This window comes from Schistocerca nitens, chromosome 6 (assembly GCF_023898315.1).
Source record: "Schistocerca nitens isolate TAMUIC-IGC-003100 chromosome 6, iqSchNite1.1, whole genome shotgun sequence".
In the NCBI taxonomy this organism is placed as follows: domain Eukaryota; kingdom Metazoa; phylum Arthropoda; class Insecta; order Orthoptera; family Acrididae; genus Schistocerca; species Schistocerca nitens.
Window position 1 is genome coordinate 447,124,490 of NC_064619.1, and position 15,523 is coordinate 447,140,012.

Below are 15,523 nucleotides of genomic sequence, written 5' to 3' on the forward strand. Positions count from 1 at the left end.
AGCTTTTGAGTTTGTGTTGACTTAGAGTTAAAAAAGTGGTTGATATGTCACTTTCCCTGGGAGGGGCATTTTACTAAAAAGAAATATTTATTGTTAATTCTGAGCACCCTGGAAAGTATTTAGTTTCTAGTAATTGCTTGTTATTGTTACATATCAAGCAATTGTAATAGCACTTCCTTTCAGTACACAATTAATTTGTGTCAAGGGAACAAATGCACCTAGGAAACGTAAAAAAAAGTATGGTTAGCTTACATGAGAGAGCTGTGCCTGTTAAGGAAGACAATGAAAGTATTTATCGCGTGATTTCAACCCATTGTTAAAGTGTTAGTGCTTCTCTGGTACTCAACTTATAACAGTTTGCTGTGAGATTTACGAACACACAACGTTAAAGTATCCCTGTGATCCAGTTGCCACTTCAGTGAAACCTATTTGGTGGTAAAACAATGGTTACATTTAGGTCATTTCATTATATTTGACTATACATTTGTTCTGTCCATAGAACATACAATTGGTTGACTTTACCATTGTTATAGTACATGAATATTTGTCATAAGGTAGTCTGTTGTACAGTTTATTTTGAAATGAACATCTCCAACGATCATCCTGTCAAATGATCCAAGAGATATTAAGCAGCATTGCATTGCTGAGAGATACATTAAGAATATATCCTTTGAAAGGTCTGTGATGTTGACAAGCTCATCTGTTCTGCATATAGAATTTACTGTATATGTTTGGTACTCTCCACATTCACTTGCACAGAGGCACATATCAAAAGCTATATTTTAGTATAGAATTTGAGTTAGGTGGTATGACTGCAAAGTCTGATGGCAAATTAGTTCCATGTATAAAAATAAAAAAATGGTGTATAAACAAACACATAAATAAATATCTTTATTGTGAAATTACATATCCTGATCTCTAATTCTGATGAATTAGTATTTCTTTAGTATAAAATCACTATACACATATTCAGATTTGTGAGGCATTTTCAAAAGTAAGGTCTCATTGAGTATGAAGGAAGAACAATTAGGAGAATAAAACTGTTCCATAAACTACATTTCCATGTAAAATGTCTTTGAAGTTGCTGTTTAATATAAAATTCCACTATTTGGTAATAAAGCTCATATTTTGTTTCTAACATATATCCAGTTACTCATTCTTCTATAAAATTAGTCAAAGAATGACTTACTTGGATAACATTTCAGTGCAATGTCAGTTTTAAGTGGAAACTGAGTCAGTTTCAAAGAAAAGTTAGTAATACAGATTTACATTAAAGTATTGTAACTTTGCCACTGTGTCTGAAGGCTTTTAGTGAGCTTCAAGGTTTTCAAAATAATTTACTATACGGAGATACTCAGACATTTAAATGAGATTCTGTGCTAATAAACTATTTTACATCAGTTTTTGGAGCTGAAATGGTGTTTACTAACAGTGCTGTGATATTTGTTCTTGACACTAAAAATAATTTTGAGGGACATTATTTGTTACTTTGGTATACAGAATAAAATGGAATGAAAAGATGATATAAGGAAGTGCATTTATGAATGTGAATATGCTCTGCTTATGCTTTGAAAGCACTGATCAAGTCATATTTATTTTTTAGGAGTCGCACATTAATACATTAATCAAAAATTCATTTAAATATAGCAAAAATAAATAAGTTTCTCTGATCAGCCTTACACATCTGATCACGTTTTCAAATAAATATGAGAGACCGACTGTCAGTTAAACACATGTTTAACTCTTGAACACGTTAACACACAAATTTGGCACCTGTCACCACATTAAGATGAATTTTGTTGTTTCTAATGGAGTTTAGTTTAGTACTCATTCAGGTGGATGTCAGTATTGTTACGATGAGAAGAAAAATCTGTGGCTTGTCATCAGTTATAACATAGGAAAAAATTGACCCATTTATGTGGAAGAATGTAATAAAAATAAGTGTTATCACACCATAGCAGCTCAAATGTATTATCCATATTTTTGACATCCATGGAGTGTTTTCCAAGCTCGCAGACCAGCAGTAATTCTGAGCTTTGTTGCCATTGAGTCTTTGAGGAATTCTGTAGAAGGATGCAGTAACTATAACTCCTTCACTCATTGTGAGCTTTTTAATGGTCTTCTGTAAACTTGTGACAACTTTCTCTCTTTTCTTCCCTTTTTATAGTGGTCCCTCGTGTTCCACTTGGTGTACGTTGAAGTTAAGCATTACTGAGGGCATTTGCTCACGCATTGTGTCTTGTTGTCCAACAGAAACAAATTCTTATGGATGTGGATGTTTCACAGTAGCCAATCAGTTGGACCTGCTGTAACCATCTTAACTGATCAGCATATTTTACACTTTATAGTCAGTCTGACCTTACTTTTGAAATATGCCATTTTTGTTGCTGTGAATGTTGTCGAATAGAGGTATGTCTGAACAAAGCTAATGGAAGCGTGCAACTCCTCCTCAGGTTGGCATTACCAATGCTGACCTGTACCGGCGGCCAGATATGAGCAGTGTGGCAGTGCACGACGGACTGGAGTGCGCGGTGGCCCCTGATCAGATTACAAAGCTATTTCCAAAGTGTCGTCCACGTGATATCAACCTGAATCCGGTTTCGACAGCATCTGCAGGCTTCCAACAACAGGATGACAGCAATGATAACATGCTCTTGGTGATGGACACAGCGGGGGCAGTTACTGACTCCCATCAGGAAAGGTCTGCATTTGTATTTTATGTATATGTTTAGCCAGTTAAAAAGCCATTCAATTTTCACAGAAATTTTATGTACGTTCAACCTTCTGCTTGCGAAGATCAGGGTAGAGTTGCATTAGAAAGAACTGTGATATCATTATTGTGATATTGAACAGCCATGCACTTAAACATACTACACAGAATATTCTTCTATTGATTCAGTTGATATAGTGATCGATGAGATAGGGGTAAGGGGGAGAGACACTTGTGATTCAGTTGTCAAATAAGAACTGTGAAAGGTTTCCATACTGTGTCATTAAGTTTCTGAAGCAGGCAGGACAGAAGTGAGACATACTGTTGCATATTGCCACTTCATCACATGATAAAGATTTTGTCTGTGAAAAACACACAGTGATACTGTATTAATTTATTTTGTGAACTGGTTTTGCACTTTTTAGGCCATTTTCAGGCAACTGCAACTGTCCAAAAATGGCTTTGTACGTCCAAAACCCAGCTTACAAAAGAAATTAATACTGTAGGGCACATACATTCTCTCTTTTTCTTTAATAAATGCTGATTTGTTGCACCAAATAGGGACAGAAGGATCCTTTAACATGACACTGTGAGATTTACTGCTGATAGAGGTAGGAATAAACTAGTATAGACAGACAACTTGTCATCTGTAGACAGTTTTTCATTATAAATGATTCCTGTAACAATGTATGATTGTTAACTGCCTAGGCTTAATTTGCCATTTTAACAAAATAATTGATTTAAATGGAAACCATACACTGAGATAGCTGGATGCAGTGTTTTTCATCCAGTACATTTACAGATTACTAGTGTTCTCCCTACAGCTTCACCCGCCTGTGTGTTTGACTCACATGTTGAACATGCCCCTCCCCCCACAACCCATTTGTCCCCCCCCCCCCCACCCCCCCACCCAAATCTTCCTATCACTGTCCATTTCCTCCACCCCTTTTCTCTGACCGTATCTTTCTCCATCCTCCATCCTCCCTCTGACCATATCCTGCTCCCCTCTCTTTTTCCCCTCCCTCTGATTATATCCTTCTCCCCCTCTCTTTTTCCATCCTCACCTCCCCCTTCCCCTTTTCCTTTTCCACCTGCCCATTAACCCTATACAACTTGCACCTGCCTTGTGCATCTCTCCCTCCTCTCTCTGTGCATTTCCTCTTTCCCCTCACTTTGTCCATCCCCTCCTCAATTCCTTTAAACCTGTTCCAGCCATGCTTATCAGCACTTGTAGCCTCTGCAATAGAGTTCAATAAAGCAGGCCAGTACTACTCCCACAACACACCTATTACGCATGGCAGGTTTCACATGATAGGCTTGAAAATCATTTATTTGCCCCTGACATACAAGCCGCCATGCAAAGCAGTCTGATAAAACTCCAATTCACTATCATGCAGTGCAGCCTATATGTCAGGGCCAGAAAAACAGTTTCTTCCCCCTGACATGCGGGCTGCCTTGCAAAGCAAGTTGATTTGACTGTCCTACACTGTCCCCACACAACATGCAGGGCAGCCTATAAGCCAGAGGCTGAAAAATGTCTTTCTGCCAAAAGCTCCACTCTTATTGGAGCCAGGCAGTTACAAATCACACCATGCTCATACTCGTGAGGCCTGCTGTTCCTGTTTAAAATTTGGTTGAAATCTATCCAGAGGTTTGGGAGGAGAGCACAGGCTATACACATACTATCTGCTGTACATAAAAAATATACGAATTTCTGCTACTTACATTTATTTTTCATTGATAGAACGGTTTGATGTTTTTAGTAAAATTTTTCAGGGTGTGTGACTGGTTTGTCAATATGTAAAATCCTCCAACATTTTGGACAGTAGTGCAAATAACCTTCCTCAGGCTGTTTTGCTCTTAGGTCATCAAAAGACTTTGAGGAAAGCCATTTGCAACTTTGTATGAAACATCCGAGAATTTTGCGTATTGACAATTTGGTCACATACCGTGCAGAATTTTACTGGCAGTGACAATGGCCACGGAAGGCCACACTTAAATATTGATATTAGTTGAGATGTGTTGCGACTTTTCCCCCTCCTCCTCCCTTTCGACTTTCTTTTTCTCTGTTTTAAAAATTTGTCTTATTTGGCATGAGATGTCTTTCTTTTAATGATATTCCAGTGTGGAATACATTGAGGTGAATCCATTTCATTATGTAATCACTGATTTCTCAGTAATATATTATTCAATAGGCAAGATATTTCATAGATACTTTTTAATTTAAAGACCTTTGGATTATACTTCAGTGGAAGACATAAATCCTGTTCTGTTGTTTTGTGAGAAGTAGTTACTTCAAGTAGTTTCAGTAGGGTACAGAGTTTAAGGGACAGAGCATATAATTAGTTAGGCTGCCCCCCCCCCCCCCCCTCCCCAAGTATATATTTCAGTTCTGCAAGCCACTTTCAAACATATGTTAAAAAAATGTGTGTTTATATTGTACAGTTTTCTTCTCAATCATGGATGCAGCATGCAAACTATAATTATTTAGATCACTCTGTACTTGTAGTAAGTACTTTGAATGTAAGTGGTCAGCATGTAGCCACATTTTTCACTTAAAAAATGTATTACATTTGTAAAATAGTGAAAGATTACAATTATAGTCTATGGTACATGCATATAACTAACTAATTACAGCAGTCTCATCATCACAATTAATGCATGATCAGTATGTACATAGGTGTCAAATTGTGTTAGATTTCTTAGTGAATGTCCACTCTTACAATTATGTGGGTGTTCCTCACAAAATTATAGTCATTGCCTGCAGATGTCTACTAGATTGGCTTTTATTTTCAAACATCACCAAAGTTTCATATTGGTGACAGTTTGTACAGATGTTCTCTGTCTACCAATCCAGGCACTTCTCTCCCAGTTAATGTGTTGTCTCTATTTACAAAAGATAAACTACTGTGAAGAGAGCAGTCATATTAGGAGTTGGCGAATACAAATGATTTGAATATCTGTGAAGTAAGCATAGCAGGGCAGCATTCTCTCTTAATTTTGTAAGTCAGTTAGTGCACATTGATTTGAAAAAGCATTAGAAAATAGTATTTCTCTGTAATGTTCTCCATGTAAGCCAGAATCAAGAGTGTCATTTTCATTGTAACTCAGGAGTTTGGAACCTGCAGTTGGTGCTCTAGGTAATTTGTGCTGCCATTTAAGTTGGAACAAAAATTGGTGAATTATATGCTTCACATGGTATGTAATGAACATCACAACTTTGAACACACAATTTCTCAATTGTGTAACTAAAGGCAGTGAGGAATAGTGTTCATTTAACACCACAGAGACAAAATAATAAGACAGTTTTGTCACCTCTTGCAGAAGTTTGAGGTTCTCAGTATTTGTTATTCATGGCAGTATGGTGCAGAATCTAAGGCAATTAAAGAAAAGTTCAGAGTATTTTACACACATTCTCAGGTGTGCAATGTGAGGGATGGGAACTATGAGAGGAGGGCATCTAACATTTTTCATCTCGAACACCTTTTGACTCATTATAGATATTGGTAATTTCTTTTCATCCACTCAAATAGCAACCAGGACTTTTAGTACAGAGAATAATGCATTGTTTTAGCAATAATATAACACTTTTGTTGGTTTGACAAGAGATTATTCCCTGAAATGCACCTTGAATATGGGGAATTTTGTGGTGGTTTTGTTTCACTCTTTTAAAGAATTAGTTTCTTGTATTAGTGTTCTTTATATCCATCTTATTTTTATTTTCTGTACTACTACATTTTAGCTCTGCAGCCATTTCAAAGCAAAATCTTTAACCCATTAAACACATTTTTGGGTTACAGTTGTCTGATTTCATGGGCTGTATGTAGTTGGCCATGCTTGAAATCTGTAGTCATGTTGTCCAGTTTTGTACAAATGGTAGCACACAGCCAAGCCGTATACTAATGTGACGGAGCACTAGATAGCACGCAGTGATATCTCGCGGCAAACAAGTCGAAGTGTACCTGTCCACACAGATTTATCTTTGTCTTGTTTGCCATGAGGTGTCCTCCACACACAGTTCAGTGCTCCCTCATACTAGTGAATGATTTGGCAGTGTGCTACTGTTGTACAGAACCAGATATCATGGCTAAAGCTCTCAAGTCTGTCCAGCCACACACTGGCCTGAAATTATGGCTCCAACTCACATGCATGTGTAATGGGTTAAAAACTTGCTTGAAAATGGCTACACTGCTGAAACATCACAGTACAAAATAAAAAATAAAATGGCTGTAAAAAAAAACAGACGATCGTGGAACATAATTTCTTCAAGAAGTTTAGCATCCTATTGCAACTAAAATTTTATACAGTTGCTGTGGCCATATGAATTGTGCATTATTCTCTACGGAAACTACTACCACCAAGACAAGGGATTCATGATATTCATGATCTTCATGACATTCATGGTCTTCATGACATTCTCAGTGGAAACCTGCATCGTCAGTGCAATAGATACATCATCAGTTGTGGTGACCCCATTTGGTGTAGTTGACTGAAGTTTAGTTGGACAACTCTGTACATTAATCAATCGTACATCATCATTTTTGGTACTAAACATGTGTAAAGCTTTGTAAAATCCAACTTTCAAGCATGAATTTGTCTCAGTCTGGGGGTGTAAGTTTGTGTGGAAAGTAGCATAAACGTCCAGGTGGTACACCATCCAATTGGTCACAGCAACAACACAAAAATCTCACTGTTCAATATATTTTTACTGTGGAATTTGTTGCCACTTACAAAAGTGTTTCCATTGATTAGTTACTCATACAGATCTGTTATTTTCAGACAAAGAAACACTAGGCTTTGTTTCAAGGAAATGAAATTAATATCTGTATTGGTGATTAATGAAGTTGTGAAAACTCATTGGCCATTGTTTCATGAGACCCTTGATCACTAATCATGTAAGTGAAAGGCACAATAAATCTTTGATTCAAAAAGTATTTGATAGGAAGAAGTTAGGCTTATCAGTCAGTATGTTGAGAGGTATGTTGATATGCGTTCTTGGGACCTGTTGAAGATTTTAGTGCAGTCCAGTTCTCTGAAATTATTACTGTTAGTGTTTGCTGCTCACTTTAGTCAGTTAGCTGTTCCTTATTGTAGTTAAGAACACATGAAGTGAAACTTACTGCTAAAATGGAGACATAACATCTTTATTTAAGTACAGCTACCATTGAAACATTATCAGTTTTATAAAGCTCACATATTACAACCATAATGTACTAAAAAGGTTCGCCTACCTCTTCTGCACATGCATTGTGCATGCAGCCTCAAATAAATATGATACAGCTTACTGTACTAATTAAATACTGTTCACATAATTTATTGGGGAAAAATGAAAGTTTTGATATTAGAGACTCCTTAAAACATGAAGCGAAGTTATTGTTCCCTGTGAAAATTGTGTATAGAAGCAACAGTATAATTTTCTTGTATTCCATGGTGACACCAATACTGGGAATAACAGAAATTGCTGTGGAAAACAAATCATTCAATTTCATATTGCAATACATTGTGATTTGTCATCAGGCTGGATAATCTTAGGCTTTCAGATTTTCAGTTTGTCTTCACCCATTAGTTTGCCATATTTTGTATCGTCGTCATTCAATTTCTGCTAATGCATCTATTATTCTTTCATTTTCTGCATGTTACTTATTTTTTTATTTAATTTTTTTTTTATTGAGTATAATTTCAGCACACACAACTTATCACTTCACCACTCTAATGTTCTCGGTGTTAATTGGTGTTTAAACTACTGAATGTATTTTCTTCAGAAAAGTTTCTGTAACTTCTCAGTAGATGGAATCTCATTATTGAATTTCCTGTCCTTAATTCTCGCATGTTGTTATATGCCAAAATAAGATTATGAAAAAGATTTTCCTTTCATCTCACATAATTCAGCCGTGATATTAATTTTGAAGACAGATATTTATTCTAAATAGCTCTCTCTTACTGTTGATTGCTCTTCCAGAAATTAAGAAATAGACTGCAGTGTATTTACTGCTTAGCAGAATTAATGCTCTGTTTCCATGGAGTATTTGTTTAGGAATGAAACTGTATTTTTGATCTTCATATTTGTGGTATCCCTTCTTGTGTAAAATGTAAAGAAATGTGAAGCTCTGGATCTGTTTACAATATACTGCCTGTTATGCTTTTTGCTGTAAGCACTGTAGTAAGAATATTTGAATATCAATAACTTCCTTTATTTGAGCCCGGAATTCTTACTTAATTTTTACCATTAGTCATTGATAGTATTCAAGTAAATGAATCGTTGAAGCAATAGAGGAATTTCTACCACCAGTAATAAAATAATGGCCGAAACAGAGAGAGATAGAAGAGCGACATGCTGTAAGACATGGAATTTTTGTGTAATTTTAGTTGTATATTGAATAAGGGGGTAGAAACTGTGGGTAATTGAGCATGGTGAAATGAGAGAAGTAGTCAATATAGTGGATATGCATGAAAGCATTTTACCATATATTATAGTTCAGCTGCAGTTAGAAACTGGTCAGTTTACAGAAGAAATTATTTCAACTCGACATTCTTCATTTGTCTGACTGAATAGCATGAGAAGAAAGATTGTTACTTTAGCAGACAGAACAGTAATTTTATTTTTAAACAGTTTTACTGGATTATAGTGGTGTTATTCGTGAATGTGATGAGAGGAGTGCTTTCTTCAGTGTCACTACTATGACTCTATCTTATGCGCAGGTGTTCAGCAACTCTTCCTGAAGACAGTACTACAGGAAACGGTACTGTGGATGGTGTGAATGGGATTTCGGTGCCTCTGCATGTCGTCACATCTGGCGGATCAGCAGGTGGCTCGCGAGCTGGCTCTGCATCTCCGTCGGGTGGTTCCCACTCTGGCTCGGTGTCCGGCTCACATTCTGGCTCCGTGTCCAGGTCGGGTTCTGCTTCAGAGGATGGTGATGGTGAGGCTGACGGGCCTATGACACCAGCAGCACCGAATGCCAATGGTACGGGGGCATATCGGCTCAGGGATTCGAGAATTATCGAAATAGCAGGTGGCCGGGAGGTCTTCTCCCACAGTAGGAGACGCCAGCGTGGCTCTGGTGGCGTCTGGGAGCTGAGACACCCTGTCAGGTATGGACAAGTTTGCTAATTTTTGTATATGTCTGTGGGTGGATTAACTATAAATGAAGCCTTTAAGTAAATAGGAATCTAAGAGCCATTGAGAGAGAGAGAGAGAGAGAGAGAGAGAGAGAGAGAGAGAGAGAGAGAGAGAGAGAGAGAGAGATAGAGAGAGAATTTTACCAAAAATGGGGTCTAGGAGCCAATACCAACAACGTAAAAGGAGATTAAAGTGCCAAGACAATTCCTATTAGTTACACTGATCGATAACAGAATATGCTGGATGTATGTGTCAGGCAGTCAAATGTATAAAGGGATTTAACTTCCGACACACTGGCACCCTGCCTCATGTTCATCAGACCTCTTCATTAGGTTATGTTGTGGCTTGTTGTCTTTATGGTGTGTTATGAGTGACTAGGCCTATCATTAGAAGGCTTATCATTGTTGCCCGGTCTAAATTATGACAGATGAGTCTTAAGAAGTGAAGGAAGAAAGGAAAAGAAAGACTATCTGAAGAAAATAAGAAATTGAGAAGTACTGACAAGGCCTTTGATATAGCTACTAAGACTGTAGTGAAGGTGAAGGATGCCCCCATCCCAAAAACTGTACATAAGTGCAAATACACTATCAGATGTGTACCTTACAACCAAAAAGTTTACTCTTTGACAATTTTTATTCATTATATCATAGTTAACAACAAATTATTTTCTAGGCCTATAGCAAAGTTAACTCTTTGTTGATCGAATTAAACAATTTTACAGTAATATCCAAAATTTTTCCAGCTTTTGGAGTGTATATTGATTGAGGCCATGTTTCTAAATTTCAATTTTTGTTTATAGATCTATAATTATATTAAGTGGAACATACACATCTCATCTAAAATATTTTTTATTAGGGTTTAAGGTCTGTAAATAGAAGAAAGTAAGTACTGTTATTATGTCAAACAAATTTATTTATTCCTAGTGTAACATTTCTGTGAAATTTTTCAAATAATGGCTAAATATATTGTGGTACTTTCCAGTAGCTACATATGAAATTCCTACTTGTCTTTTGCTTCCGTGTGCTACATTGTGTGCTTTGCCTCCTTGTGCTCCTTGCTGGAAAATGTTGTCCAACTGTGTATAGGCACTCATTATCATCTGTCCAAAATGGTGTTCATCAGCAATAAAAGGACAAGATAATAAGTCAGTTAGTTTTGTGAACTCCTCACCACATGAGATATACAAGATTTGTCACAAGAAAAAGCAGAAAAGGTAGAACCTCACCTGTATCGTGCCCTGCATCCATACCAGAGTGAACAGCTGTAATGGTAGCTGTTGACAGATTCAACCAGTGAAGGATATTGGCAGGAAGTCATTCAAATTGAAGTGTGCGCGCGCATACACGCGCGCGCACAAAGTGTTTTATCAATAAATATGTGCACAAATCTGTATATTTCTAGTGAACATTGTGTCTTTTTACAATCGGTACCTGTTCTTAGCATTTCTACTGCAGACAGGAAAAAACATTACATAAAACCACTGAAACACAAGGCACAATGCACAACTGAAACAATTAAGCTATATCTTGCACATTGGTGCCAAACAATGAGCCTGTTGGCTCCAAACAGTTAATACATCCAACACTAAATTGCAGCACAGATGTGGGACTTTCATATCCCTGCAAACTCAGGGAAGTAAATTTGTATTTTGGACACACATTTCCCATTGGTCACAAAAGGATTAAACCTGTTGCGAGAAATAACATGACATGTATGGAGATGCTGCAGAAAGTAGGTGTCAAACAACTTTGATGTACATTGTTCCAATGGCAAAGGGGAAATTGTGCAAGTTGGTAAGAATGCTTTCTGCAATATTTTTGCTGTGTCCTGTAAAAGGTGTCGGCATTTAGTATAAAAACAAGCAGATGGCCACCCCAGAGTATGGTGAAAAAAGGAATAATAAAAATTGATAGAAAATTTACTCTTGATGATTCAGCTCTTGTTAGTGAACACACAGAATCATTTCCAAGGGACGTAAGCCACTATGGGAGGTAGTATTCAGGGAGAAATATCTTTCACAGCATTTGAACATGTCCAGGTTGTGCGAGGCTTTTAAGAAACAATATTCTGGCAACACCGTTTCATACTGCTTTTATTATTTGATATTTAATAAGAATTTCAAAAGCAGACTATCTTTCAAAAAAACAAGAATAGATACATGTGCAGCATGTGATTTGTTAGCTTGTTGGATCACATCATCATCATCATCATCATCATCATCCTCATCTGGTAAAGCTAATATAGAGTTCAGAAATAAACTAAAACTTCATCATTTGAAAGCAAAAAAGAAGTGAAAAAGGATTTTAATGAATCTCAAATTCCTAGTAGGTAGTGTGACATTTGCATTTAATTTAGAAAAAGTACTATCTTTACCTTGACTCATGCTAATATTTACTACCAAGGCAACCTCCAGTTTCAACCTTTGTACCCAATTCCACAATAACACCTGTACGATGAATGCGTGGCGTGAAGGAATATCAGATAGACATCCTGTCTTTTGAGCCCTCAAAGAAATTGAATCAACATAATTCAGATTGTGGAGTGCTAACAGCTGTTGTCAGAAGAAAACTAAAGTGATTATATTTTTTTGGGCATATTTAACTTGCATTGAAATGTAGACAGAAATAAACTGTATGTTCTTGGTCGGGGCACACTTCTCCTTAAACTGCAACTGTGAATTTGCTGCTATTGAAAAGTGAAAAAGACAAACCTAGTCATCCAGAAGATTTAAAATCTGCAATAGATAAAGTTAATTTGACAAACTTGGTTAGTGAACATGCCCTAAAGTTAACATTACAAAACTGGTTACGGGTAATAAACCTGGCAAAATACTGGTTAAATGATTTTCAGTATACTCAAACAGTGGATTGAAATTAGTGATTTCAAGAAACGTTTGACCTTCAAGAAAGGTTTGACCAATAAGAAAGTATCAGAGCCAGTTGTTCTGCAAATCACATATCACAGACGATGATAAGGCCGATTTAATGACTGTAATTGAATTGTTGGTAAAACCTGAAGACAAAACATTTTATGAATGCATCAAATCTTAAAATTCAAGTTATGTTCAGAATTATTTTATTATTCCATTGTGATTGTATTAATGTATTCCAATAATATTGTGTTAATAAGCCTGGATTTTACTTAAAAACACGCAAGTTTGTGTATTACCAGTTTCATTGTGATATCATCATAACCAAGAATAGGTAACCAATATCTATTCCATGATTACATATTATCCATAAAAAGGGCTGTAAGTCCCTTAGGTCAATTTTAGGTTAAATACTGTGGATGTAGGACTGAACAGATTTTGTAACTTCTCCATTTTTTAACTGCTCATGATTAATTCATAGATTTAAAGTGATTAAGCACAATGTAATATGTCTTAAATATATAAATCTCTTTTGAATTAGAAAATTAAAAGTTGTAGTAAACAAAAAGAAAAATGCAACTACTGCAAAATGTTGTCAGTAGAATTTAGATCCCCATTTAGTTCAAGCCTTCAAATGAACTTTTTTGACTTGCTGTATGCCCACTGGATGTAGGACACTTTGTAGATTCTACATCAGTCACATGAAGTATATCTGGAGGGGAGCATTGATCTGGTTCCCCCCCAGAGGGCTCACCACTCTTTGGTGAGTTTGTGCTTGGCTACTATGGGGCCCAGCATTTGCAGCACCTCTTCCCTTTCTCTGCTTCATGTCTATACTCCAGCTATTATTTTCCCCTTCTGTGGGGAACATGTCTTGGATATTTTTCGGAATGTGGTTTGAAGGTTCGATAGCCTGGCATCAGCACAGTCCCTCATCTATTTTTTATTTCTTTCTTTCTTTCTTCATTCTCCATCTCCTTCTCATCCTCTGCTGTGGCATTTGATTCACTTTGTCTCTTCTTCTTCCCTGTGCATTTCTGAAAACTAGCCCAAGCGTTTGGCACATAAAATGTGAGTGGGTATTGTGTAATACACAGCTCCAAATTAACACATATAGGGTTTCTACACACTCCCCAATACAGGTCAGGCACAGGGAGGGGAAATTGCCTGAGCTGTTACCTTCCCAATTGCCAATTGGTGCCTCTGTCAGGAGTAAAGGTGGTGTGACGTGAGGTGTGAACGATCTTCTAAGGCAGGTGAGCCGCCCCTTCGAGGGGTCCCCCAGCTGGAAGAGGTGTGCCATCAGTGTGTCTGGGAATCATGAAGGATTTTTTAACACTGAAGCAATCACCATCTCAGCCTGTGACTACTAAATGTAAATGGAATGAGGCTAAAGATTGAAAGACACCCAGTTGCACCTGTGTTCCTCGTGGTATCACATACGGAAGGAGGTCAGTCTTCTGCTATGACTGATCCGTTTATTATCCAGAAAAGTGTTGATGCAGTTTCAGGTGCTTTGAAATCCTGCTCTTGCCTATGTAATGGGACTTTACTTCTGGAGACAAATTGTGATTCTCAAACCCAATAATTTCTTCCAGCTTTGTTCCTCCGTGGCTATCCTGTTCATGTTGAAGCCTGTTGTACACTGAATTCTGACATGGCATTATTTACACTCAGCTGCTTGATAGTCCAACTTGGGGAGAAATCCAAACTTCTCTCTGATCAGGGCATCATTGAGGTCCATTGGCTAATGAAACAGCTTGATGCAGACTTAGTGCCTAAGCGCATTCTTTTCTCACATTTGATCGAGTATTGCTTCCATCAGAGATTAAGGCAGGGTTTGAAGTCATCATGGCCTGACCGTATGCTTCAAACCGGATGCGTTGCTACCACTGTCATCATTATAACCACATTCGCGCATCATGTCAAAACACTGCTAACTGTGTTATTTGTGGTAGAGATGCTCATGAGGGCAATGGCCCGCCTCATCCTCCTCACTGTACCAATTGTAATGGCGACCATGCAGCTCGTCCCATGAATGTCCCTTGTATCTCAGTGAGCAGGCAGTCCAGGAGATCCAGGTGAGGAAAGAGAAAGTACCCTACCCTACCCTACCCTATCCTGTTGTTTGCAAGTTTTTGGCTAGTTGAAGGCCCTGCATTTCACCATCCGGCACTTACAGTACTGTTCTGCTATGCCTCGCTCCATCGAAGGACATAACCATGTAGACTTGAGACTTCCAATTCAGTGCTGCAGTTGCAAAATCATCCAGTGTCACAGTAGCATTTCCGTCTTTTCCTCCCACAGTTGCGCAGCAAACCACCAAATCTTCACCCACTGTGGCAAAATCACCTGCTACATAATCAGCAGGCTGGAAAGAACAAAAGGAACACTCCTGTGAAGACATTGTACATCCCTCCAGCCAACAAACATCTGAGTCTTCATCTGCTAACCCTGAAGACTTTTGGAAATTGAACAAGGCAAACGGTCTTCTCCTTCCCCATCTCGGAGATCCTCTTTGACGGTGATACCCTCACCCAGCCAACCTCCATTTTGCTGCTGAGCACTGCCTGCTATTTTTCTGCCTCGGAATGCACAGGCCGACACTGAGAGAATGCTGACGCCTCTCCTGATTTTTAGGGATCAGGATTCACTAGCATCTGTACCCTGTAGCAGTGTGTTTCTGAAGGCTGGCACTCGGCAAAAACTGAGGTGAATACCTTTCATTTGTTCCCTCTGGCCCATTCCCTGCGACGACTATTCCCTAATGGAACATTCGTGGCATTAGGTCCAACAAGGAGGAACTAAGGCTGACCCCCCCCCC

General features: G+C 37.9%; 1 protein-coding gene across 8 annotated transcripts in view; it reads left to right on the forward strand.

Moving 5' to 3' along the window:
* The window catches only part of LOC126262221 (uncharacterized), a 499,774-nt gene that overhangs the window by 249,499 nt on the left and 234,752 nt on the right, over positions 1-15,523 (forward strand). For 6 of the 8 annotated variants that reach the window (XM_049958664.1, XM_049958660.1, XM_049958662.1 and 3 more), the window contains 2 exons: positions 2,454-2,701; positions 9,410-9,802. In XM_049958664.1, coding sequence (XP_049814621.1) covers positions 2,493-2,701; positions 9,410-9,802 — 602 coding nt within the window. In that variant the 5' untranslated portion in view covers positions 2,454-2,492. The remainder of the gene's footprint in view (positions 1-2,453; positions 2,702-9,409; positions 9,803-15,523) is intronic. The other 2 variants (XM_049958665.1, XM_049958666.1) reach the window with 1 other exon arrangement.